Genomic DNA, 26,245 nt, shown 5'->3' on the forward strand with positions numbered 1-26,245 from the left:
GTCCCCATAATCGCCTTTCCATTTCCTGAGCATGGATAACTGCAGAGGACTGAGGTGGAACCGAGCAAACGGGATGATGTCCCTTGCCGCCACCATCAGCCCGATTACCTGTATGACTGAGCCACTGATGACCGAGGAGTGGACTGAAGAACTAGACAAGTATTGAAGATCTTTGAATTCCTGACCTTTGTCAAAAAAATCCTTATTGATAAGGAATCTATTATGATTCCCAAGAAAAGTCACCCTTGTTCTTGGGACTAAGGAATTCTTTTCACAATTCAACTTCCATCCGAGAACCTATGTACACCTCAGCTAAACCTTGCTGAGGTGCCCATCTGCCCTTCTAATACCCAAACTTTATTTCATGTTTTTGTGTACAGAAGGATTTAACATAAAACATGTTACAGCTTATAAAACTGATAATGAAAAATCCGGAATGAAGCTATAGCGTTATCCGGTCCCACTGATATGGGAACATTAAAGTGAAGGTAAACTTAGCAAGGTTCGATAATGTTACATGCAAATACATAGCAAATTAATGGTACTTTAAGTCATCAGTTTTTGGATTGTAAAATATTTACCTAGTTATCGCCGTTTTTCTCTCTAATTCTCATCGTTGTATAAACAGCCCGTTTTTTTAGTTTTTTTTGTCAGTCCGGTCACGTTCTTCTAGTAGCCAATAACAGGTCTGGCCGTTAGGCGGCCGTCATTTGACGTCACTACATTTCTGGACGGTCTGCGCATGCGTCGGCTATATTTCCTGTCCCTTCCAAGTCCTGCTCGTTCCTGTTTAGCGCATGCGCAATTCATCACACTTGCCGAGATGTATTATTAGAGAAGACAAGGGGAAATGGCGTAGTACTCTGCTTTATGTGCGCATGCGATGTCAATCGTGAACGCGCTTTTCAAATACGTATAGAGCGGGTGGGACCGCTCTATACGCTATACAGTCAGAAACCAGGAAATACATGGAGGGAGGAGCAAAGACCGGTCAAGAACGTTGATAAAACAGTGGGTTATACATTTATTTATATACCAATATGTGATAAAAAATAAGCGATCTTACATTGTAGTACATGGGTAACATAACACTGCTTTCAAAAATGCAAAACTTTACCTTCACTTTAAGTAATGTGCTTAGTAGAGACTCTTTCCAAAACGGTGTACAAATTTGGTTACCAAAAGGTCCGGAACGCAGCTGTATCGCTGTCCGGACCCACTTCTAAATACTGAATACTTTGCTAAGCAGTCCCTCAGTTTCCGTAATCGGAATTGGAAAGGAGAATGGCAGCCCAAACTGGCGCCACACGAAGCTCCGCCTATCGTGGGCGTAACAACAATCAAGCTCCCGGTTGACATATTATCTGTTTAAACAACTACGCCACCGGGAGCTAACTGAACCTTTATCAACCCTGGGGGAAAATTTGGCTAACGCATTCTAGATCGCAGTCTCGATCAAATATATGTGATCACAATATCACCTTCCACTGAGTCCTCAAACTCAGCCCAAGTGATAAAAGGCCCCCATAGATAAAGCCACCTATCAGTCTCCTCAGCCCCAGTGCCTGCTAATAACGTGCTGTCACTGAAATCCCCTCCTTTTATATATAGGAGTTCTTTTCCAAATTAAATAAATAAAGTGCTCCACTTCCTCTGAGATCTTTGTTTACTGACCCAGAATAAAAAGCAGCACTTACCTTTAAAATCTGCCCAACAGCAGGGCAGCTCAGCAGGATTGAGAGGTCCTCTACCTCACATAGTCCTGTGGAGAAAGATAAAGCCTGAGTCATCTTACTTAGGCTATCAAGATTAGGGCAGCATCAAGATATGGGAGGCGCAGTGAGAATTATGTCCCACCAGTTCCCATTGCTCTAAAGCCATCGCTGCTCTACTGAAGAGACTGATATGGACTACGACTACACCCCAGAACAAAGCAGCACAATCTTGTACTACTTTAAAAATAAACTCTTGATTGAAGAATCTTTTTCGAACACCTAATTTGCCACCTCCTTGCATTTAACGTAGGCAAAGAGAATGACTGTAGTGGGAGGGAAGGGAGGAGCTATTTAACAGCTTTGCTGTGGTGCTCTTTGCCACCTGCTGCAGGGCAGGAGAGGTATTCCCATTAGTAATTAAGATGATCTGTGGTCTCATCGTGTCATTAAAAATAAATATCTTTATCTATATGCAATGGTAAATAACCAGCTATAAGGTTAGGGAAAAAAATATCTAGTCCGCTCTTAAAATAACAGATATATACTTATACATGTTGAATTTGGTACATATTAAATTAATAAAAATTATAAAAAAAAATATTAAAAAAAGTCAAAAGTGCTAAGGACTGTATATCAATAACAGGACAACACCTTACACATTTGTCTATACAGTACATATAATCAGCAAGCAATCCGCTAATAATTTTTTAACCCCTTAAGGACCAGCGACGTACCCTGTATGTCGCTGGCCTTTTTTGGGGACTTGATTGTTTTATAGCACGGTCTTGCCACCAGCGTTGAGACTGCTCTATTCCACAAAGCCTGCTGGAGGGAGGGCATTAATAGTGTGTTCTTGCTAGACTTGTGCTATTATGTCCTGAAAAAAACCTTAACGACCAGTGACATACAGGGTACATTGTGGTCATTAAGGGGTTAAACAGATAATAGTGCATACCAATTCAAATAACAACTCCCATCAAATTAGGGCTAGGTGTAAATAACAAGCTTGGCACTATATCATGCAAAGCATAATCACAAATCGGCAGATTTTAATATAAACAATCCTAATGATGACTCCTATTATTTCTGGGTTGCACATGAGCCAGGAGTAGTTGTAAACTTATACTGTCCTGAAAAAGTGAAAAGTAAATGTCTGTAGACGTCCTTTAGGCTAAGGGCATAACCATAAAACACAATACCATGTGCATAAACTCATTGGAGTGAAGCAGCTGGTGCTGTGCACAGACCAACTAATTGCAAACCAACAAATCGATTATGAGATTTGACGACAACTATTTTAATAATCGATTATTATTGATTATATCGATTAGTTGTTGCAGCTCTAGAAACGATCATACCAGAATCCACGCCGTGGAACAGGAACACGGCCCTTCAAGTGTGACAGATGGAAGCCTCACTAATGACAAGGACTTGAGTGAACAAAGCAGGCAGCGAAACTAGTCAACGCTGATTGCTAAGGAGCTGTTAATCTGAGTCGGGATGGTTTCGCAGAAAGACTCTCCCTGCATCTCCGGACTAACTTTCATCCATGCTCTCACTGAAAGGCTGACAGGACTACTTAAAACTCCAGTCCCATTTCGAAGAGTACTCCCCTCCATAAGAGACTATCTTTAATCTTCCGACACTTCTCTGCCAACGAAAGGCAAAGAATGACTGGGGGATGAGGGAAGTGGGGGAGGTATTTAAGCCTTTGGCTGGGGAGTCTTTGGCCAGGTTCTGAATTGAATGAAGCAGTGGACTCTCCTCCCATTAAGATGGAAATTACATGCCCTATCTGAATCATGAAAGTTTATTTTGGACTAGACTGTCCCTTTAAGATATAAAGACCACACTGGACAGCGAGTATTCATTATACAACAAAACAGTAAATGTGCTTCTTTCTAAAGGGATCCACAACATATTTTAAACATACTTATACATACAAAATCGCAATTCAATCCTAACAGGAATATCCATACATCAAAATGATCTGTGTCTGCCTATAACACATAGCATTCCCCCTAAAACAGTAGAGAAATACTACAGAGATCATTGCTCATGCTTAAAGGGACATAAAATCCCCCAAAAATTATTTCATTATTTAGATAGAACATGCAACTTTAAACAACTTTCCAATTTTCTTCTATAAAGAAATTCTTCATTTTCTTGTTATCCTTTGTTGAAAAAGCTGGAAGATAAATTCAGGAGTGTGCACGTCTGCATTATTTTATGGCAGTTTGCAATACTGTTGTACTTTAGGATGAGCACTAGATGGCAGCAGTATTTCCTGTCATGTAGTGTCCCTGACATATGCACGCTACCTATCTATATAGGTATAAGGTATTCTCATGCGTTGTGACGGGCAGTGTACGTTCACAGATGAATTATTGTGGTGGCTCTTTCACAGCCTTATTGTCTGCTATGGGTTAGCATGCACATTGCAGAATGGGAGTTTTACGTTTTTTTGTAGCATCTGCAGTGATCTGCTTCATTCTACGGTTTAATATTTTATGGAACATTTAAACTGTGTAAAAAAATTGCAGAAATGTAAAGCTCTCACTCTGAATTGTACAAACTAAAATGAAGTGCATGATACAGCTGTCAAAAACCTGGTAACGTCACCAATACGTGAATACACACTGCTACCGTCACAGGGTGTGAGAATATGTGAGCGCCAAGATGGGCGACACCCAGTAGGATTATGCAGAGCTGCACCAATCAGCACCTGTAATTGTTTTAAATAAGGTGAACGACTCTAAAGTGGGATTAGTGTTGCCACCTCGGCCATATTTTCCTGGTCACTTCAGAGTTACATATGTTGCATGGTGTGCAGAAGGGAATATGAATTGCACCCCTGGACAGCCCTCAAATAGTGATCCTGGAAAGCGCTATTCATGTTCCTCCCTGCCTACCCTGCAGCATGTGTAACTCATAAGTGTCCAGGAAAACATGGCTGAAGTGGCAACCCTAAGCGGGATGCAAGCACAGAGGGAAAAACAATGTATGGCGAGTTGTAACCCTGCCATTGTAGTTTCGCCAACAGTTTACTGCCCCATTAAAGGGACAGTCTAGTCAAAAATAAAATTTCATGATTCAGATAGGGCATGCAATTTTAAACAACTTTCCAATTTACTTTTATTATCAGTTTTACTTTGTACTCTTTGCATTCTTAGTTGAAAGCTTAACCTAGGTCATATGCTAATTTCATAGCCCATGAAGGCCGCCTCTTATATTAATGCATTTTGACATTTGTGTGCCATATAGATAACATTGTGCTCATGCCCTTGGAGTTACCTAGGAGTCAGCACTGATTGGTTAAAATGCACGCCTGTCAAAAGATCTGAAATAAGGGGGCAATCTGCAGATGCTTAGATACAAGGTAAACACAGAGGTAAAAAGTATATTAATGTAACTGTGTTGGTCATGCAAAACTGGGGAATGAGTAATAAAGAGATTATCTTTTAAAACAATAAAAATTTTGGTGTAGACTGCCCCTTTAAGAGAAAAAAAATGTGTACAATTGTGGATTTTTTGTTTTGTTGTTTCAGAGAAGTCCAGTGAAAAACTTCCAAAGAACTGAAACTTGTTACCCAGATGGAGGAGAGAAGCTTTACTCATTACAAGGGAAATTATAGAAATAAGCTGCTACAACAACAGATAACGTTCTATAAACTCACAGATCTGAATCGCCCAACCGGTCCATGTTGGAGACATAATGAGGCAGCTTGTGGTGTACTAAGGGTCCATCGTCCCCCTCCTTTCTCATACGGTGAGCCTCTGCCTGCAGAGCAAAAAGCTGGGGGGAAAGTCACATACATAATACACATTTACCTTCTTTATTTCATTGCCAATCTCATATTACTCACAAAAATAATTATTTTATAAGTTACACCATTATGGAGAGTCAGTGTATCGGAAATATTGTTTTTGGAACAAACTATCACACAATAGATCTTCAAAAAAAACTATAATTGTAACTACTAATATTAGTTTAAATCAAAGTAGATATGGTCTAATTAACATTTATAGTAAAAACTGAATAAAACTTCTAAGCTTTATTTTGTGATCTGTTATCAAATTTGCTCAACCGGACAGATAGCTCAGCATGCTAATGCACGGTGGCTGAGCTCTGTAGCAACCCGAGGGTTGCAGGTTCGTATCCCGGAGAGGTCCACTCAGCCTTTCATCCTTCCGAGGTCGATAAAATGAGCAGCGCCTTGAGATTCTTAGGGTGATTAGCCGCGCTTTACAAGTACCCAATACATACAGTTCTCATAGTATTCTTTGTTGAAGAAACACCCAAGTAGGTGTCTGGAGCACTATTTCACAGTGCTCTTGCAAAACTGTTGCTATATAGTGCTTCAGAAACTTGCATGTTCCTGATTTTCAACAAAAGATACCAAGAGAATGAAGAAATTTTGATAACCGAAGTAAAGTTGTTTAAAATGGCGTGATCTGCCATGTTGGGTTTAATTATCATTTAATTACAATTATTTTCTTATAGTGAAATCCTTGAAAAGGTTAATATAATAATATAATCTCAAACAACTAGATATATTTAATATCTAACTAGGAAATTTACAGAGAATCTTTATAGTTAGTGGCAATATTATTACATTCATTTCAGATATAAATTGTTTTTTATTTAATACTCCTTTTCTGCAACACCAGAGTAATCTAAACCCAGCAATATAAATGGTTTATACAGAAGATTCAAGCAACATAAAAGAGCAAAACAAAATGCTCTAAATGTGTTATAAACTGTGACCTAGCTGAACACATCTGGTGAGCCAATGACATGTGTGTGGCCCCAATCACTATCTCCCCATAGTGTTCCTCTCCCTACCTAAGTATGCTTTAATAAAGGATACAGAGAGAATGAAGTCAATTTGATATACAAGTCTCTGTAAGATGCATGCTATATTATGTTTCATTTTGCCTTTCATATCTTTTTAAAAATCAAAATCCGTTGAGACTGTTTATACCAGCACCGATAAACAAATGTATTTCAGTACCTTTAATAATTTTTTTAAATATATTCACCTTCTACATAAAACTGATTAGAGCCAGTTTGTTAATTGCAACAGTTTCACATCATATGGGCAAATCTACTGCAATTAACACATTTATTCTAATCAACTTTCCTTTTCAGATGACTTCTTTAATAATTGCATATATTAAAAAGAATTTCTAAGTTTTATTTAGATACCTATCATCACTATGGTATTTAAAATATTTAACATAAATAATTATTTCATTATACAAGACATTGTAATTATGTACGTGACGTCATCATGCAAACTAAAGCACACTATAAAATATCTTTAAAATTTTGCAGGTCTGAGGTTTAAAGAAACGTTCCTATTTTCTGGAATGAAAGTTATTTCTTTGACAAACTATGATACATAGAGATGTGCATTTAGAATTAAGATAATTAAAAATGTATTTGAATTTATCCAAATTTGGCGATTCCTCTGCTAATCAAGTAGACAAATACATCATACGAAGAAACAGATGAATGATTGCTTGAACAAATTGAATTGTTTGTTTATACGGTTTGCCACCAAACAACAGTGCAAGAAAGGGGAAGGAAAGCGGGAAAGGAGATATAAAGTTTAGCCAATCAGCTCCTTAGTTTATTTGCACATGTCCCGTGTCCAATCGTCCCATAGTATTACTAATGATTGATATTTAGGGACAGCCAGTCAGGCAGTAAATGTTGTTTTTAAATTATACAGGCTAGTTTAATGAAGCCTTCACCTGTTGTAGGGAGGTGGGAGACTAGGGGATGCTCAGACATTTTTAATCACTTTGACTAGTCAGAGGCCCAGAGGTCAAGGTAGGCTGCAATAAATCCGCGAGTAATAGGGTAGATAACTATCATTCAAAAAAGCTTATTAAATTATTAACTACAAAAATCCCCATAGAGCTGACCCCTATATGTTCTGTTGGCACTGCAAGATTGTTAAAGTTTGTTGTAAACTTGTTGTTCCCATTGAAAACAACAGTAACAAATCTATAAAAATGTGTCTGATCCAAACGCTTTTAAAGATATGTCTAGTAAATAACATATTAGGTAATATTTAAGCTCTATGGAGATTTTATTATGTCTGTTAAACATAATAGAACATTCCCTGATGTTTTACAACAAATGTACACAGTGTAAACTGTAAATAAAATATAACTAGTAATACTGATGTTACTCAAAAGCAATGTTAAAATAGTTGAGATTTTGTTTTTAGGGTGGAGGCAATCAAATATATGATTATGATACATGAAATTGTATTTATTTTCAATGATAAATAATAAGAAAATATGTGGTTTGCACTAGTAGGAAACAATATGAATAGAATAATATACCATACTATTCTAACCTTCTGTCGCAGGGCCTCGTTCTCCTCTTGCACACGGAAAATTCTCTGACATTCTGCCTCAAAGTTGAGAATTGTTGGAACAGGTGTGAAAGTTAAGAAAACGTAATACGTTTTATATGTATAGTTCTGTGATATAGATAGAGATTCTATATATATATATATATATATATATATATATATATATATATATATATATATATATATATATATATATATATATATATAGTGGCGGACCTAATGAACAGAGTCCTAGTACAAGTAGCTCAAAACAAAATATGTTCAATATGGTAAAATTATTTAAATGCCACCTAGACCAGTGCTCGACAAAATATATATATATATATATATATATATATATATATATATATATATATATATATATATATATATATATATATATATATATATATATATATATATATATATTAGCAGATGAAGAGCACTCTCACTTCAAATCCAACTGCCAGGGTGCAAACAGTAAATCAATAGTTATAAGCAATGGAATGCACTCGCTGGTCTTTTTAACAAACGTGTAGTTTAATGTAACGTTTCGGGGACCATACGTTACATTAAACTACACGTTTGTTAAAAAGACCAGCGAGTGCATTCCATTGCGTATATATATATATATATATATATATATATATATATATATATATATATATATATATATATATATATATATATATACATACATATATACATATATACATACACACACACATACACATACACATACATACTGTATACATACACAAACACACACATATACTAGAAGCATTCGTCCAAGTATTTAATCTCTGTGAAGATAGATTTTCTGCTTATTTTTAGATCCTAAAAGGATATGCATGCACTGGAAGAGAACGCTCAGGAAGTTGTGCAACGATACAGTGAAGGTATCTGCCCACTGCCGAGAAAAGTATGTAGCAAAAGCCGGGTTTTGGTCAGGGGTAGGAAGGAAAGGCAAAGCAAACCACTCCTTCCACTCATTCTGGTTCTGTAGCTCAGTTGCTTGCTTCTGGAAGAACTCATGCGATTTGTCTGTTTTGTTGGTCTGTAAACAATATCAAATGAAAACAGCTGAAAAAAATGTACAATGACACTAAATGTAAGAAAGCACTTTTTACACATGCTACCTTGATTTTGAAATGAACAGGATGTTTATTTTTTTGTCTGTATGATTTGTGGGAAAGAAGTGCACTGGCTGATTTGCAACAGTGACTCTCCAATTACATGAAGAAAAAAAAATTTATATAAATTATTTTTCAGCATGTTAAAATCCATTTAAAGCTGTAATGTTTTAAAATACCCGCTTAAAAGCAACAAAGAAAAAAACTACTTTGATGTTCATGGTACAAAGCTGCCCAAAAGTACGCTTGATTAGCTAATGGACAGAAAAATAAATAGCCTATAGTGGCCCACTTAGAAACACAACTTTTCTTAAAGTGATGGTAAATCCAAGCATTTAAGAAGCGCTAGGATTTACCATCACTAAAAATCAAGGGGAGTTTAATTGATTAGATCTTAAAAAAAAAAAAAAGGGTGCTAAACTCAGCAGCTCCGGCCGCCCACGGCGCATCGGTCTCCTTCAATGAGGTGACATTTGCACCTCTGAACCAATAGCCGTGCGTGCATACAGAGCCCTGTCAGTTGACACACGGCTATTGGTTCAGAGGTGCAAACACCACTTGATTGAAGGAGAGCGATGTGCCGCGGGCGGCCGGAGCTGATGAGTTTAGCGCTGTGCAACTGCACAGAGAGGGTGAGTTTAGCACACTTTTTTTTTAGATCTGATCAATTAAACTCCCCTTGATTTTTAGTGATGGCAAATCCTAGCGTTTGTTAAATGCTTGGATTTCCATCACTTTAACAGAACAGCTGGATCATGATATGATTATAGACATCAAGCAACATTGTCAAAGGCTTGGGAAATCTTGCACAGGTCTTTAATGAACAATAGTTAAAGGGACACTAAACGCAAATTTTTTCTTTCATGATTCAGATAGAGCATGCAATTTTAAGCAACTTTCTAATATACTCCTATTATGAATTTTTCTTCGTTTTCTTGCTATCTTTATTTAAAAAGCAGGAATGTGATGCATAGGAGCTGGCCCATTTTTGGTTGAGAACCTGGGTTATGCTTGCTTATTGGTGGGTAAATGTCAGCCTCCAATAAGCAAGCGCTAGCCATGGTGCTGAACCTAAAATGGGCTGGCTGCTAAGATTTACATTCATGATTTTCAAAAAAAGATAGCAAGAGGACAAAGAAAAAAATTGATAATAGGAGTAAATTAGAAAGTTGCTTAAAATTGCATGTTCTATCTGAATCATGAAATAAAATTGGGTTCAGTGTCCCTTTAAATACTGCAAATATTTAGTGACCTATTATAAGACATAAAACAACTCTCAACAGAAAAAAAGTAGCACAAAAAATAAAGAAGCAGTTTATTATCAAATGAATGCCTTATGTGATTCCTATAATCACCTGAAACTTCTACTGAAATAGAGCAGAACCGATCGTGATTTTCAATGTTGACTTTTGTGCTTTAAAGTGATTAAAAGGTTTACACTGCCATAAATTAAACATTGACTGTTCAGCTGTTATTGCTTACTGGTTCTCCACAGAAAATACAATATTATAACACTTATTTATAAATGTTACTTAAAGGGACAGTCCAGTCAAACAAACTTTCATAATTCGGATAGGGCATGCAATTTTAAACAACTTTCCAATTAATTTTAATAATCAAATTTGCTTTGTTCTCTACTTCTCTTGGTATTCTTAGTTGAAAGCTAAACCTAGGTAGGTTCATATGCCAATTTATAAACCCTTGAAGGCTGCTCTCTTATCTGAATGCAATGGACAGTTTTTCACAGTTAGAGGGCGTTAGTTCTTGTGTACCATATAGAAAACATTGTGCTCACGTCTGTGAAGTTACTTATGAGAGGGCACTGATTGGCTAAAATGCCAGTCTGTTAAAAGAACTGAAATAAGGGGGCAGTCTGCAGAGTCTTAGATACAAGGTAATCAGTATATAAATATAGCCGTGTTGGTTATGCCAAACTGGGGGATAGGTGATAAAAAGGATCGTCTTCCAAGGCACACATTAAAGGGACATGACACCTAAAGTTTTCCTTTCATGATTCAGACAGCACATACCATTTTAAAGAACTTTCTAATTTATTTATATTAAACATCTCTTTATTCTCCTGGTATCTTTTGTTGAAAAGCAGGGACATAAGCACAAGAGTGTGCATGTGTCTGGAGCATTAATATGGCAGAAATTTTGCAAGAGCACTAAATGGCAGCACTATTTCCTGCCATGTAGTGCCCCAGACACCTTCCTATGTATCTCTTCCACAAAGAATACCACAGGAACAAAGCAAATTTGATAATAGAAGTCAACTGGAAACTTATTTGTTTAATTTTATGCTCTCAGCAAAAGCAGGTAATAAACATAATCAAACTATAATGCAATGTTTTATTTTTAAAGAAACAGGAAACCCATTTTTTCCCCAATTTACTTCCATTATCGAAATGTGATTCATTATTTAGGTATATTTTGTTGAAAAGCATAGCTTGGTAGGCTCAGTACCTGGGTGACATTTGCATTTGGTGGCTAAATATTTTATAAACATACAGGGGTCCAATAGGGGCAGAGTTTTGTACAATCCCTAGTTTTTGTTTTAGAGAAACCTGGACATAAAAAGTTCAGGAAGAAACAGACAGAATAGCTAAACAATGTGTATAATTCATTTTACTACTTAAATTTGATACTTTTTTTGCAGAAATGTTAATACAATACAAACTCATTGTGCAACATCTTTACAAATGATTATTTTAATAAAATGAGTCATTTGATTTATTGGATGATATTACTTTGGTCTATGAATATATTTCATAACATAGACAGATATAATAAAGCATGTACCTCTTATTTGGGTGAAAAGAAACCTTGAATATCAATGGAGAAACTGAGTAATGCTAAACAATATGGTGGGTTTTCAATAACTAACATCAAGTATTACAACTATGTTGCGTTGGTTAAATTCGGAATAGACTGGCTGACCAAGGCAGATTATGTAACATACTATAAATTAGAAGCAGAGTTGATTACCCCATTTAGCTTACAAGCTATATTGCATTACCCGTATAAGAAATTACCACATAATGTGAGCATTATGCCGACGTTCGCAAATATTATTCGGGCCTGGCAACAATATTGCAGGTTAATAGGCCAAGAATATCAGGTGTCCCCCTTCTTACCTATCATCGGTTGTGTGGACTTTCCACCAGGGAATAATAACAGATTATTTCAGGGGTGGAGTGAGAAAGGACTAAGTCAATTTGTACAGTTAAAAGAAGGTCGAGAAGGGAAGACTCAGACTTTCCAGAGCAATACAATCTCCCAGCCAAAACTTTCTATGCATATCTGCAAATACGTAATTATGTTGAGAAATATATTAGGGAGGTGGCAGCAGATTGGGGGCAAGAACAAATAGTCGCAGGCCTAAAGTTATATCAAGCTGAGAAACGGTCAATTTCTTGGTGGTATCAAAAAATATTGAGGATTAAAAGGACAAGAGCACATAAACCAGATTAGGGATAAATTCATTAACCATAAAATTGTCTGCCGAAGCAACTAACTGTATTAACTGGAGAGAGTCGCAGTGTAAAGTAATTAATAATTTTTATTTGACCCCTGCAAGATTATCAAGGGAGCTGTTTTAAATGTGCGGAATCAGGTGCAAACCTACTACATTGTTTATGGAGCTGTCCCAAAGTTAGACAATATTGGTTAAAGATTTAATACTGGTTAAATAGACACCTTAATGTCAGGATAGAATTGCAGTCGTCTCAAATATTTTTCTTAATACATTCAGAGAATACTGGCGACAGATATCTTACAAACAGATATCATACTGGTAGCACGAAGCCTGATTTTCAAAAAAATGGAAACAGAAAGAAATTCCAAGTACAAGAGAATTTGTAAATGTAATCAAAACTCAGATGACAGTAGAAAGGCAGGATTTGAAGGCTGGATCTGAAAAACAATATAGAAAATACTTCAGTAAATGGAAAAATTTTATAAGTTCCTGGCCCCCGGTGTTGCAGCGACAATTCCTGGAGCCATTTCAGAATTCAATACCATTTTTAAATCTTGTAGTATCAGGAGTCTTACCCACGCAGTGGTTAACTTAGAGGGACAGGTAAAAGGGTAAAACGAGCTAAAATATTGGGCGCGATCCGATATAGATCGTAGTTTGCGGCACAAGCGAGGGAAACCCTGCCGCCCGTAGTTTCAGCTCGCAACTCGAGCTATCACATATACAGCGCCGTCACATGCTAAAGTGCCGTAAGTCGGATAAACCAGCGATGTCCAGAAATCTGCGTAAGTACAAATTTCTGGAGTCGCCAGTGACTTACGGCACTTTAGAAACCTGACTAAGTTATGAAATCACCCGTACTGTCTAACACGCCTCCCAAACATAGCCCGACACGTATACCCCTCTATCCACGATCCCCCTGACTCTCCTAATACTAAATGCATTAACCCCTAAACCGCCGCTCCCGGACCCCGTCGCCACCTAATAAAGTTATTAACCCCTAAACCGCCGCTCCCAGACCCCGCCGCCACCTACATTAACTACCCCTAATGCGAGTTCCTACCCCGCCGCCACCTACATTAACTACCCCCTAATGTGAGCCCCTACCCCGCCGCCAGCTATATTACCTACCCACTAATGTGAGCTCCTACCCCGCCGCCAGCTATATTAAAATTAACCCCTAATCTAATCCCCCTACCACGCCGCCAGCTATATTTAATTAATTAACCCCTAATCGAATCCCCCTACACCGCCGCCACCTATATTAAATTAATTAACCCCTAAAATACTAAACTATCCCTACCACTAAACGTAAGTCTAACCCTACAAATAGCCCTGAAAAGGGCTTTTTGCGTGGCATTACCCCAAAGTAAACAGCTCTATTGCAAGCCCTTAAAAGGGCTTTTTGCGGGGCATGCCCCAAAGAAATCAGATCTTTTACCAGCCCTTAAAAGGGCTTGTGGCGGGGCATTGTCACAAAGAAATCAGCTCTTTTGCCTATAATCTAAATCCCCCCTACACCGCCGCCACCTATAATAAATGTATTACCCCCAATCTAATCCCCCTACACCGCCGCCACCTATAATAAATGTATTAACCCCTAATCTAATCCGCCTACACCGCCGCCACCTATATTAAATAGATTAACCCCTAATCTAATGCCCATACACCGCCGCCAGCTATATTAACCTTAATTATATTAGGGTTAATATAGTTATTATATTATATATATATTAACCCTAATTATATTAGGGTTAATATCGTTATTATATTATATATATATATATATATATATATATTAACCCTAATTATATTAGGGTTCATATAGTTAATATCGTTATTATATTATATATATTAAGTATAATAACCCTATCTAACTCTAACACCCCTAACTAAATTCTTATTAAATTAAATCTAATTAATATTAATATTATTAAATTAAAATATTCCTATTTAACTCTAAATACTTACCTATAAAATAAACCCTAAGATAGCTACAATGTAATTAATAATTACATTGTAGCTATTTTAGGGTTTATATTTATTTTACAGGTATCTTGGTATTTATTTTAACTAGGTACAATAGCTTTTAAATAGTTAATAACTATTTAATAGCTACCTAGTTAAAATAATTACCAATTTACCTGTAAAATAAATCCTAACCTAAGTTACAAATACACCTACACTATCAATAAATTAAATAAACTACAAATATCTAAACTAAAATACAATTAAATAAACTAAACTAAATTACAAAAATAAAAAAAGATTACAAGAATTTTAAGCTTATTACACCTATTCTAAGCCCCCTAATAAAATAACAAAGCCCCCCAAAATAAAAAAAATTCCCTACCCTAATCTAAATTAAAAAAGTTAACAGCTCTATTACCTTACCAGCCCTTAAAAGGGCTTTTTGCGGGGCATGCCCCAAAGAAATCAGCTCTTTTGCCTGTAAGAAAAAACACAATAAAGAGTTTTAATTTGTAGTTTATTTAATTTATTGATAGTGTAGGTGAATTTGTAACTTAGGTTAGGATTTATTTTACAGGTAAATTGGTAATTATTTTAACTAGGTAGCTATTAAATAGTTATTAACTATTTAATAGCTATTGTACCTAGTTAAAATAAATACCAAGTTACCTGTAAAATAAATATAAACCCTAAAATAGCTACAATGCAATTATTAATTACATTGTAGCTATCTTAGGGTTTATTTTATAGGTAAGTATTTAGAGTTAAATAGGAATATTTTAATTAATAATATTAGATTTATTTTAATAAGAATTTAGTTAGGGATGTTAGAGTTAGATAGGGTTATTATACTTAATATATAATATTATAACTATATTAACCCTAATATAATTAGGGTTAATATAGTTAATATAGCTGGCGGCGGTGTAGGGGGATTTAGATTAGATGCAAAAGAGCTGATTTCCTTGTGACTATGCCCCGCAAAAAGCCCTTTTAAGGGCTGGTAAAAGAGCTGATTTCTTTGGGGAAATGCCCCGCAAAAAGCCCTTTTAAGGGCTGGCAATAGAGCTGTTACTTTGGGGCAATGTCACACAAAAGGCCCTTTTAAGGGCTGGTATTAGAGGTGATTACTTTAGGGGGATTAGATTAGGGGTTAATACATTTAATATAGCTGGCGGCGGGGTAGGTGGATTATATTAGGGGTTAATTAATTTAATATAGCTGGCGGCGGTGTAGGGGGATTAAATTAGGGGTTAATACATTTAATATAGCTGGCGGCGGGGTAGGGGGATTATATTAGGGGTTAATTAATTTAATATAGCTGGCGGCGGTGTAGGGGGATTAAATTAGGGGTTAATACATTTAATATAGCTGGCGGCGGGGTAGGGGGATTAGATTAGGGGTTAATAATTTAAATGTAGCTGGCGGCGGGGTAGGGGGATTAGATTAGGGGTTAATAATTTTAATGTAGCTGTCGGCGGGGTAGGAGCTCACATTAGGGAGTAGTTTAATATAGCTGGCGGCGGGGTAGGAGCTCACATTAGGGGGTATGTAATGTAGCTGGCGACAGTGTAGGGGGATCACATTAGGGGGTTATATTTTTAATGTAGGTGGCGGCGGGGTCCGGGAGCGGCGGTTTAGGGGTTAAATACTTTATTAAGGATTGAGGCGGGGGATCGCAGTTGACAGGTAAATTGACATTGCGCATGCGTTAGGTGTTAGGTTTTATTTTGCAGGTAGTTTAGGGAGTTACGGGGCTCCAATACACAGCGTAAGGCTTACTACGGCTGCAATTTGTGGCGAGAAGATTTCTCCATTTTCGCCACGTAAGTCATTACGCTGTATATTGGATACCAAACTGCGCGGGTTTGGTATACCTGTCTATGGCCCAAAAAACTACGGGCGAAGGCAGAAATATACGAGCGTAACTTCTAGGTTACGCCGTATATAGGATACCAAACCCGCGCAAATTTTGGCGTCGCCGGCTTCTGCGGGCGACGCTGTATATCGGATCGAGGCCATTAAGTGCAAGTCAAAATAAAAAAAAAAAAATTCTCGCTCTCTCTCCCCCCCCGCCCCTTTCCATGAATCTCTTGGAGCAGGGGAGATTATGTCTTTTATCATGTTGATTCATTGGACATATATTTTTTCTAAATCACTTAAAGTTAGGATGAGGTTTTAGGTATAGATTATTGACTTTATAGTCTCAGATAATGTCATAGTCTGTATAATAATAAGTCATATAAATTGAGGATATCAATTTAATCCAAAGAATTGTGGAAATGTACACACAGACATTGTTAATATGGGAAATTTCTGCAGCGCAGAGATTGGCCATATAAATCAAAGGTAATTACAGGAGCCGGAATAATGGGGTAGGTGTAAAAGTGAGACAGAATTCAGTCCTAGTTTAGTAGACTGTCAGGACCGAGTCATATCTGAGTTAGTGGAATTGTTGTTTTGTCCTAATACATTATAAGTGCAGAACATCCTAAAGTATTTGTTTGGAAGGACTATGCTTCTGTAAAATTCATATGAAATTTATATTGTTTTACTTTTTGATTAATGGACGTTCTTTTTATGTTCATGTCTGTGTTTTGGAAATTTAATAAAAATAATAAAAAAAAAAAAAAAAAAGTTAATAGCTCTAAATGTGAAAGTGGTATTTCAGATTGTATTCATGTTTAATATGAGCGCTCTACTACTGCTTCCCATTTAAAAGTAGAGGGCATGTTATTTATGCGTTATCTTCTGCGCAAGGCTGACAATGGTTTATTTTCCTATAACAGCACTGGCTATATCTATTGGTACCTACAAACTATGCTATTTTATGGCTTAGTGTACATTAGTAGTATCTTTGGTGACCAAAATGCCTATGAAGTGCATGATTATGTACTAAGAGTCTATTGCTCACTGGCTGATAGGAGAATATGCCGAATGCGGAAGAAGGTGGCCACTTGCAGGAAAACTGCAGAATGCACGCATCTAATAATTTAATTTAAAAAAATGTTTTATTATTTAAATGGATAGTAAAACCCAAATTGTTTCTTTCATGATTCAGATAAAGCATGCAATTTTAAGCAACTTTCTAATTTACTCCTATTATCAATTTTTCTTCGTTCTCTTGGTATCTTTATTTGAAAAAGCATTTAGCCACCAATCAGCAAGCGCTACCCAGGTGCTGAACCTAAAATGGGCCGGCTCCTCAGCTTTTATTCCTGTTTTTCAAATAAAGATACTGCTAAAAATTGCATGCTCTATCCAAACCATGAAAGAAAAAATTTGGGTTTAGTATCCCTTCAAATAAAAAAAAAAAATATGAGGGTCTGTAAAACGGTTTTAAATATTTTTTTCTTTCAGATGGCTTAGAGAAAATCTTTAGGAATAGTCTACTCCAGAATTGTTATTGTTTAAAAAGATAGATAATCCCATTAATACCCATTCTCCAGTTTTGCATAACCAACACTGTTATATTAATATACTTTTACCTCTGCGATTACCTTGTATCTAAGCTTCTGCAAACCCCCTTATCTCAGTTCTTTTGCCAGACTTGCATTTTAGCCAATAAGTGCTGACTCATAAATAACGCCACAGGAGTGAGCACAATGTTATTTATATGGCAAACATGAACTAGGGCTGTCTAAAATGCACTGCGATAAGAGGTGACCTTCAAGGACTTAGAAATTAGCAGATAAGACTACCTAGGTTTAGCTTTCAACAAAGTAAATTAAAAAGTTGTTTAAAATGACATGCCTTACCTGAATCATGAAAGTTTAATTTTGACTAGACTGTCCCTTTAAGCAAATTTCTTAAATGCTAAAAAATAAAAAAAAAAAAGAACTTTTGCCACTCAGCTTTCCTTTAAGTTACTTAACCCCTTAAGGAACGGGCACTTCAGACAAAAACTTCCCCAAAAGATCAGAGCATTTTTGCCATCACTACATTTAAATAGAAATATAGCATTTTTTATATTTACCTATCAAAACTATATTTATTTTTTTTAGGAAACAACCCAAAGTATTGATCTAGGCCCATTTTGGTATATTTCATGCCACCATTTCACCGCCAAATGCGATCAAATAAAAAAAAAAAAAAATTGTTAACTATTTCACAATTTTAGGTTTCTCACTGAAATTATTTACAAACCAAATTGCGCAATCATAGCACAAACGGTTGTAAATACTTCTCTGGGATCCCCTTTGTTCAGAAATAGCAGACATATATGGCTTTGGCATTGCTTTTTGGTAATTAGAAGGTCGCTAAATGCCGCTGCGCACCACACTTGTATTATGCCCAGCAGTGAAAGGGTTAATTAGGTAGCGTGTAGGGTTAATTTTAGCTTTAGTGTAGAGATCAGCTTCCCACCTGACATCCCACCCCTTGATCCCTCCCTGACCCCTCTCAAACAGCTCTCTTCCCTCCACCACCCCACAATTGTCACCCCCATCTTAAGTACTAGCAGAAAATTCTGCCAGTACTAAAATAAAAGGCTCCTTTTTTTTTTTATATATTTTATTTATTTTTTAATATTTTTTGCAGTGTATGATCCCCTTTTACCCCCCAACCTACCTGATTCCGCCCAAACAGCTCTCTAACCCTCCCCCTTCTACCTATTTGCCGCCATCTTAGGTATTGGCAGCTGCCTGCCTGTACCCAGTTTGCCTCAATTTATGAATATTTAAAAAAAATAAAAAAATAAAAATTAACCATTCCTCCCACACTTCCCGGCTTTTTTTTTTTTTTTTTTTTATATTCCCTATCTGTATAGCGTGGCGTAGCGGTCCCGCCCTCCTCCCACCCCCTCCAGCAATAGCCCGCCCACCCACCTCCCTCCTTACGCTTCCACCCACCAACAATCGGCCCCACCGCTGTCCGATGCCCAGGACTGCAGCAACAACCAGGGTACGTTGCTGGTCCTTAAGGGTACAACGCTGGTCCTTAAAGGGACAGTAAACCTTAAAAATAATGTTAAATAATTCTGCACATAGTACAGAATTATATAACATTATATTAGCCAAACATTTCTAAAACCTAATATTCCCTATTAATTTAAAAAAAAAAAGCGCTGTTTCACAAACCCGCTCTCTGCTGAGCGGGTCTGTTATATTTACTCAGCGCATCGGGCCAGCTGTATAGTCACAGCCTGGCCCGACCGCGCCATAAGACTAAGTGCAGCTCGCTCCTGTCACACTTAGTCTTATGGCGCGGTCGGGCCGGGCTGTGACTATACAGCTGACCCGATGCGCTGAGTAAATATAACAGACCCGCTCAGCAGAAAGCGGGTCTGTGAAATAGCGCTTTTTTTTTTTAATTAATAGGGAATATTAGGTTTTAGAAATGTTTGGCTAATATAATGTTATATAATTCTGCACTATGTGCAGAATTATATAACATTATTTTTAAAGTTTACTGACACTTTAAGGAGTTAATATTTATTTTGTACTTCTGATAACTGAACATTTCATCCCAATTCACTAAACATTATATTAAAAAGAATGTGAAACACAAAATTCTTTCATGATAGAGGATACAATTTTAAACAATTTTCCAATTTGAGTCTATTATCTAATTTGCTTTGTTCCTTTGGTAGCCTTTGTTAAAAAAAAATACCTAGGTAGGCTGAGGAGCTGGGAGCTAGCTGCTGATTGGCGGCTGCTCATATATGCTTGCTGTCATTCGCTTACAGATGTGTTCAGCTAGCTCCCGGTAGTGCATTGCTGCTCATTCAATAAAGGATACCAAGAAAATGAAGCAAAACTGATAAGAAGTAAAATTGGAAAGTTGTTTAAAAATTGTATGCTGTATCTAAATCTTGAAAGAAAAATGTTTCATGTCCCTTTAAATATTGCTCTGCTTTGTAGGGTGTTATTTTTCTAATGAACAAATAAATCTATTTGTCCGATACAATGTTTTGATACACATATACAAGAAGAATTTACAACAGTCTACATAAGCAATAATGAAAAATATTTCAAAATGTATTACAATGCTTTATTTTTCAATCAGCAATGTGCAACAATTAACCCTTTCCGGCAGAGGTTAAAGTGTCTACATCGGAAGAACTGTTCCAATGTAGACAAATTGAAATCACAATGAAATTTCAATTATTGGATCGGGTCTGGGGGGCATCACTTTAACGCTAGCAACGCCCTCCAGACCATGATCAAATCCAGGAAGCGCAGTAGGCTTCAGGACAGCCATTGGCTATAACGTTGTATTCCGTCTTAACAGCGCTAAAGCCCAGCGCCGTTTGGACGGAATACAATGGCATAACGGCGGCAAAAGGTTAAAGGGCTATAATTGTCTAAAATAACATACATACAATTCATTACAGCATGTAATTATAAGACTATCAACCATACAATAATGTGTGTTTAACACTCACAAAAGGGTTAAACACACAGTAGAAGTACCGTTTGGGACCAGCGGAGCATTGTTATTATTGTATATGCTAATTCAATCTTCAGCTGTTTTTATTTCCCTTTAACTGTTACTCTTTCATATACATGATAGAAACAATGTTCCTTTAAACTTGATGGCAAAGAACAAAGGGGGCCAATAAAGCGCATTTACCTGCACCGTATACACAAGATAGTAACGAAAAAGGCTGGTCTTCAGCTTGTGAATAGTCGGTCGGTAAACATCTTCCAGACGGCTGAAGAGGCGTCTTTCCAGATAGGCCCAATAATCAAGCAGCCCGCTCAGATCATAACTCTGTATGAACTGCAGAAGCTGTTCCACTATTTTATCCACCTAGAAATTACAACACAAAACCACATGAACACAGTAGAATGTTAATGTCAGAGAATCTATCCCCACCTAGAATTTTATTGCACAGCTTTGGTATTATAATAATGAAATAAAATTATAGCCTAACGCAAGAAACGTTAACGAAACACTAAACACAAATATAAAATTAGCTCCAGAGCAGTAACGCACTACTGAACACACCTGGTGAGCCAAAGACAAGAGGCATATGTGAAAAGCCATCAACCACCAGCTAGCTGCCAGTACTGCACTGCTCTCCTAAGCCTATCTAAATATGCTTTTCAACAAAGGATAAAAAGAGAACGAATACAAGTAAAATGTAAAAGTTTCTTAAAACTACATGCTCTATCTGAAGTTCTGAACCAAATGTTTTTTTACTTTCCTGTCCCTTTAACGTCTCTAAGACAGCACATAAAAGCATGTTTATAGATAAAACTACATGCTCTGTCTGAATCATGAACATTTTAAACATCTTTTATAATTTACTTCTATTATCAGTTTTGCTTTGTTCTTTTGGTATTCTTTGTTGAAGACTAAACCTAGGTAGGCTGATAGGAGCTGAGGACCATGCATGTGTCTATAGCAGTCTATGATAGCAGTGTTAACTATGTATAACAATGCTATAAACAATGTTGCAAACACTGCTGCCAGATGGCTTAAGACACATGCACGCTCCTGAGCTCATCTAGGGTTTAACAAAGGATATTAAGAAAACTAAGCAAAATTGATAATAGAAGTAAACTGGAAAGTTGTTTACAATTTAATGATCTACCCCATCAATTTGATTTAATATTGACTTTACAGTCCCTTTAATATAACAGAGTAAGGTTCTCAAACTCATTAAGGGCTAGATTACAAGTGATGCTAATTATAGGGTAGCGCACATATTACAAAAGATTTTGCACAAGCACTAACCCGACGTGAGCAATAAGGTCGAACTTAAAATATCATGACTGCGTTAACGTATTCCCCATGGACTTCAATAGAGGGTGAATGGGGGGGGGAGGGAAACTAACATAAAAAATTATGTGCAAACAAGAGTGCGTTTTCTCAAATGCACTAACCCGACATAAAAAATAAACATTTCACATTCCAATGTTCTTCACATAGAAGAATATGTTATATGTAGAAATATGAATTTGTGAATAAATATATCTAATGGTTTTTGGCGTGTATATATACATATATATATATATATATATATATTATATATATATATATATATATATATATATATATATATATATATATATATATATATATATATATATATATATATATATATATATATATATATATATATATTTAGAACATATTTCCCTATGGGAAGAACATTGGAATGTAAAAAAAAAATCAATTAAATACATACATTATTAAATATGAATATTGCATAAGCATGATTTTACATGTTTTCAGCTACTTGACTGCAAAAGGCTCCAATGCACTTATATGTCTATGAATACATATTTATGTATTTATATGTAAAGACATACACACATACACAAACAACATGTTTATATCTCTATGTTACAGTGCTTTGCCGCCTTATCTTTTTCCTAACTCCTGAGACCTCATAACTTATTTAAAAAAATAAAAAAAAAAATCGTATTATGAGTGTAACTGTACTTTTAAATGTTTTGGGGGTTTTTTTTACGTGTTTTGTGCAACTTTTTAGTTGAGCATAACGGTTAACAAGAGCTGTGAAGTTGCGCTATCCCGACGCACGATAAATTCAATTGCGCTCAAGCGAATGCATTTACTTTTAACCTGTAATACTCACGCTACCTCCGACACGAGCAGAGCCTTGAAGAAATCTAGCCCTAAATAAGCTGAATAAAATACATTTCGATAATGTGTACCAGAAAGTGTGTTATCCTTCCTGGCACTATAAACAAACAAACAAACAAAAAGTCATAAAGCAAAAAAATAAAAAAAACTGTCCACACAAAGAAAATACCATGTTTCTATGGTGTAGGTGTGTGGTCTCAGTTGGGAAGTGAAACAATTTTTCTTTTCTTTCAGGATTTAGACAGAGCATACAATTTAAAAAAACTTATCAATTTATTTGAATTATCAAATTTGCTGCATTCTCTTGGTATCCTTTTTTGAAGTAGCATCAATACACTACTGGGAGCTAGCTGAACACAGCAGGCGAGCCAACAACTAGAGCCATATACGTGCAGCGAACAAACCGCAGCTGGTTCCCAGTAGTGCTTTGCTGCTCCTGAGATTACCAAGCAATACATTTCAACAAAGGATACTACAAGAACAAAGCAAATTAGATAATAGAAGTAAAATGGAAAGTTCTATCTGAATCATGAAACTTTAAATTTTGACTTTACTGACCCTTTAAAGTAATACCTGAAATAGTGGGTATAAATGTTGCCAGTTGTTTCTTAATGTGTTATTGTCACAGCAATTTACAAAAGAATAAACCTTTTAAAAGGTTTATTTATTTTGCCCGGACATTGCAGATTAGAAATATGATCTAACCATGTTGCAAAGACTTTTTTTGTGTATTCAAATGTAATAAATTAGAAAGAACTTTACATGTGACACGATATTTACTGAATTAGGTTTTGAAGAAGACCTACACGAAATCCTTTCTCCTTGTCGGTTTTAATATCAGCTTCAAAGTGTTTTAAAGTGTTGGTAAATCCTCTAAACGTTAGGTATTCTCTGACCAGCTCATCTGTGCGTTCCACTGCTGACGTCATCACAGGGAATAGTACCTGTGATCCTTTTCAATAAAGAAAAGAAAATAGCATAAAAAAGTATTAATACAATAAAAAGCAGGTAATTTGCAGATAGACCTTTGCTAATATTTCTCAGCTCTGATGCCCTATACATAAGTGTGTGCTTTTGTACGATCTCTGTAAAAAACAAACAAAACAAAAACAGCTGTAAATGCACAAAGTTGTGTGAGTGTGTGTATATATATATATATATATATATATATATATATATATATATATATATATATATATATATATATATATATATATATATATATATATATATATATATATATATATATATATATATATATATATACACTCCACAAACAATTTTGCAAACTGGGTGGCATCATAGGCCCTGATGAAGCAAAGTACTTCCATGCTAAGGATTATGGGTGAAACGCGCGTAGGCAACTAATGGATCACTCACAGAACCCTGTCTAAGAAAAAGCAGCAGTTTTTGTATGCAGTGTGTGCATAGTGGTAAACTAATTATCCAGCAGCCTAGCAGCAAGCCTTGAGTGCGGTTAAGGCCGCAGAATTTGTACTGCAAAGAGAAAAACGCTGTGAACATAATACAGCGCTTTACGAGGAAGTGGACACTCTGTAGTGGTATTTGAGTAAGAGACGCGGCAGTTTGCTGTTTTTGTTGCCTTGGAATGTTGAAAATTTCCCCTTGAAGGCAAAAAGGAAGGCGGAATTGAGCCGTAATATATATACAGACCTGAAGGGAAGTCAAGGTAATATTATTGCACTTTGAAAATATGTAACGATCTCTGCTGCAAATACAAAGGAGTGTAACCATATGAACTCTCACCATTCACTGTGGGTAGGCACACACGTAAGTCTCTCACAGCTGCATATAAGTATCGTGGGGCTGTTTGTTCTTTTCAACTTAACCCCTTAACGACCGAGGACGTGCAGGGTACGTCCTCAAAAAAAAAGGCAGTTAACGCCTGAGGACGTACCCTGCACGTCCTCGGTGTGGAAAGCAGCTGGAAGCGATCCTGCTCGCTTCCAGCTGCTTTCCGGTTATTGCAGTGATGCCTCGATATCGAGGCATCCTGCAATAACCATTTTTAGCCATCCAGTGCAGAGAGAGCCACTCTGTGGCCCTCTCTGCACCGGACATTAACGGCTAAGTTCGTTGGTGGGTGGGAGCCGGTGTGGGATGCGGGTGGCGGCCATCGATGGCCTTTGTGATGCGGAGGGGGGCGGGATCGGGGGCGGGGACGATCGGGGGGCGCGCACGGACGCGCGCACGTGCACGGGGAGGCCGGGCAGGCGCGTGCACGGGGAGGGAGCGGGTGGGAACCACTGCGCTACAGAAAATTTTTAGTTAGAAGTGGGGATCAAAGGGGTAGTTATATTTATTTAGTGATCGGTTTGGCTGGTGGGATATTGGACTGTGGGGGGGGAAGCTACACTACAGAAACAAATAACAAAAAAAAAAACATTTTTATTTGCAAACTGGGTACTGGCAGACAGCTGCCAGTACCCAAGATGGCCCCAATAAGGTAGAGGGGGAGGGTTAGGGAGCTATTTTGGGGGGATCAGGGAGGTTGGGGGCTAAGGGGGGACCCTACATAGCAGCATATGTAAATATGCTTAAAAAAAATGTTTGTTTTTTTTAATACCTTTTATTTTAGTACTGGCAGACTTTCTGCCAGTACTTAAGATGGCGGGGACAAATGTGGGGTGGGGGAGGGAAGAGAGCTGTTTGGGAGGGATCAGGGGGTGGCATGTGTCAGGTGGGAGTCTGATCTCTACACTAAAGCTAAAATTAACCCTGCAAGCTCCCTACAAACTACCTAATTAACCCCTTCACTGCTGGCCATAATACACATGTGATGCGCAGCAGCATTTAGCGGCCTTCTAATTACCAAAAAGCAACGCCAAAGCCATATATGTCTGCTATTTCTGAACAAAGGGGATCCCAGAGAAGCATTTACAACCATTTGTGCCATAATTGCACAAGCTGTTTGTAAATAATTTTAGTGAGAAACCTAAAGTTTGAAAAAGTGAACAATTTTTTTTTAATTTGATTGCTTTTGGCGGTGAAATGGTGGCA

At 36.9% G+C, this 26,245-nt stretch overlaps 1 protein-coding gene across 3 annotated transcripts in view; it reads right to left on the bottom strand.

The window, feature by feature from the left end:
• Positions 1-26,245, bottom strand: part of WDR91 (WD repeat domain 91) — a 109,476-nt gene that overhangs the window by 80,828 nt on the left and 2,403 nt on the right. For 2 of the 3 annotated variants that reach the window (XM_053718976.1, XM_053718977.1), the window contains exons 2-6: positions 24,031-24,176; positions 21,242-21,421; positions 8,936-9,143; positions 8,090-8,172; positions 5,393-5,511 (exon numbers count right to left, since the gene is read on the bottom strand). In XM_053718976.1, the coding sequence (XP_053574951.1) occupies positions 5,393-5,511; positions 8,090-8,172; positions 8,936-9,143; positions 21,242-21,421; positions 24,031-24,153 (713 nt within the window). In that variant the 5' untranslated portion in view covers positions 24,154-24,176. The remainder of the gene's footprint in view (positions 1-5,392; positions 5,512-8,089; positions 8,173-8,935; positions 9,144-21,241; positions 21,422-24,030; positions 24,177-26,245) is intronic. The other variant, XM_053718978.1, reaches the window with a different exon arrangement.

Source organism: Bombina bombina, chromosome 6, assembly GCF_027579735.1.
Source record: "Bombina bombina isolate aBomBom1 chromosome 6, aBomBom1.pri, whole genome shotgun sequence".
NCBI classification, from domain to species: domain Eukaryota; kingdom Metazoa; phylum Chordata; class Amphibia; order Anura; family Bombinatoridae; genus Bombina; species Bombina bombina.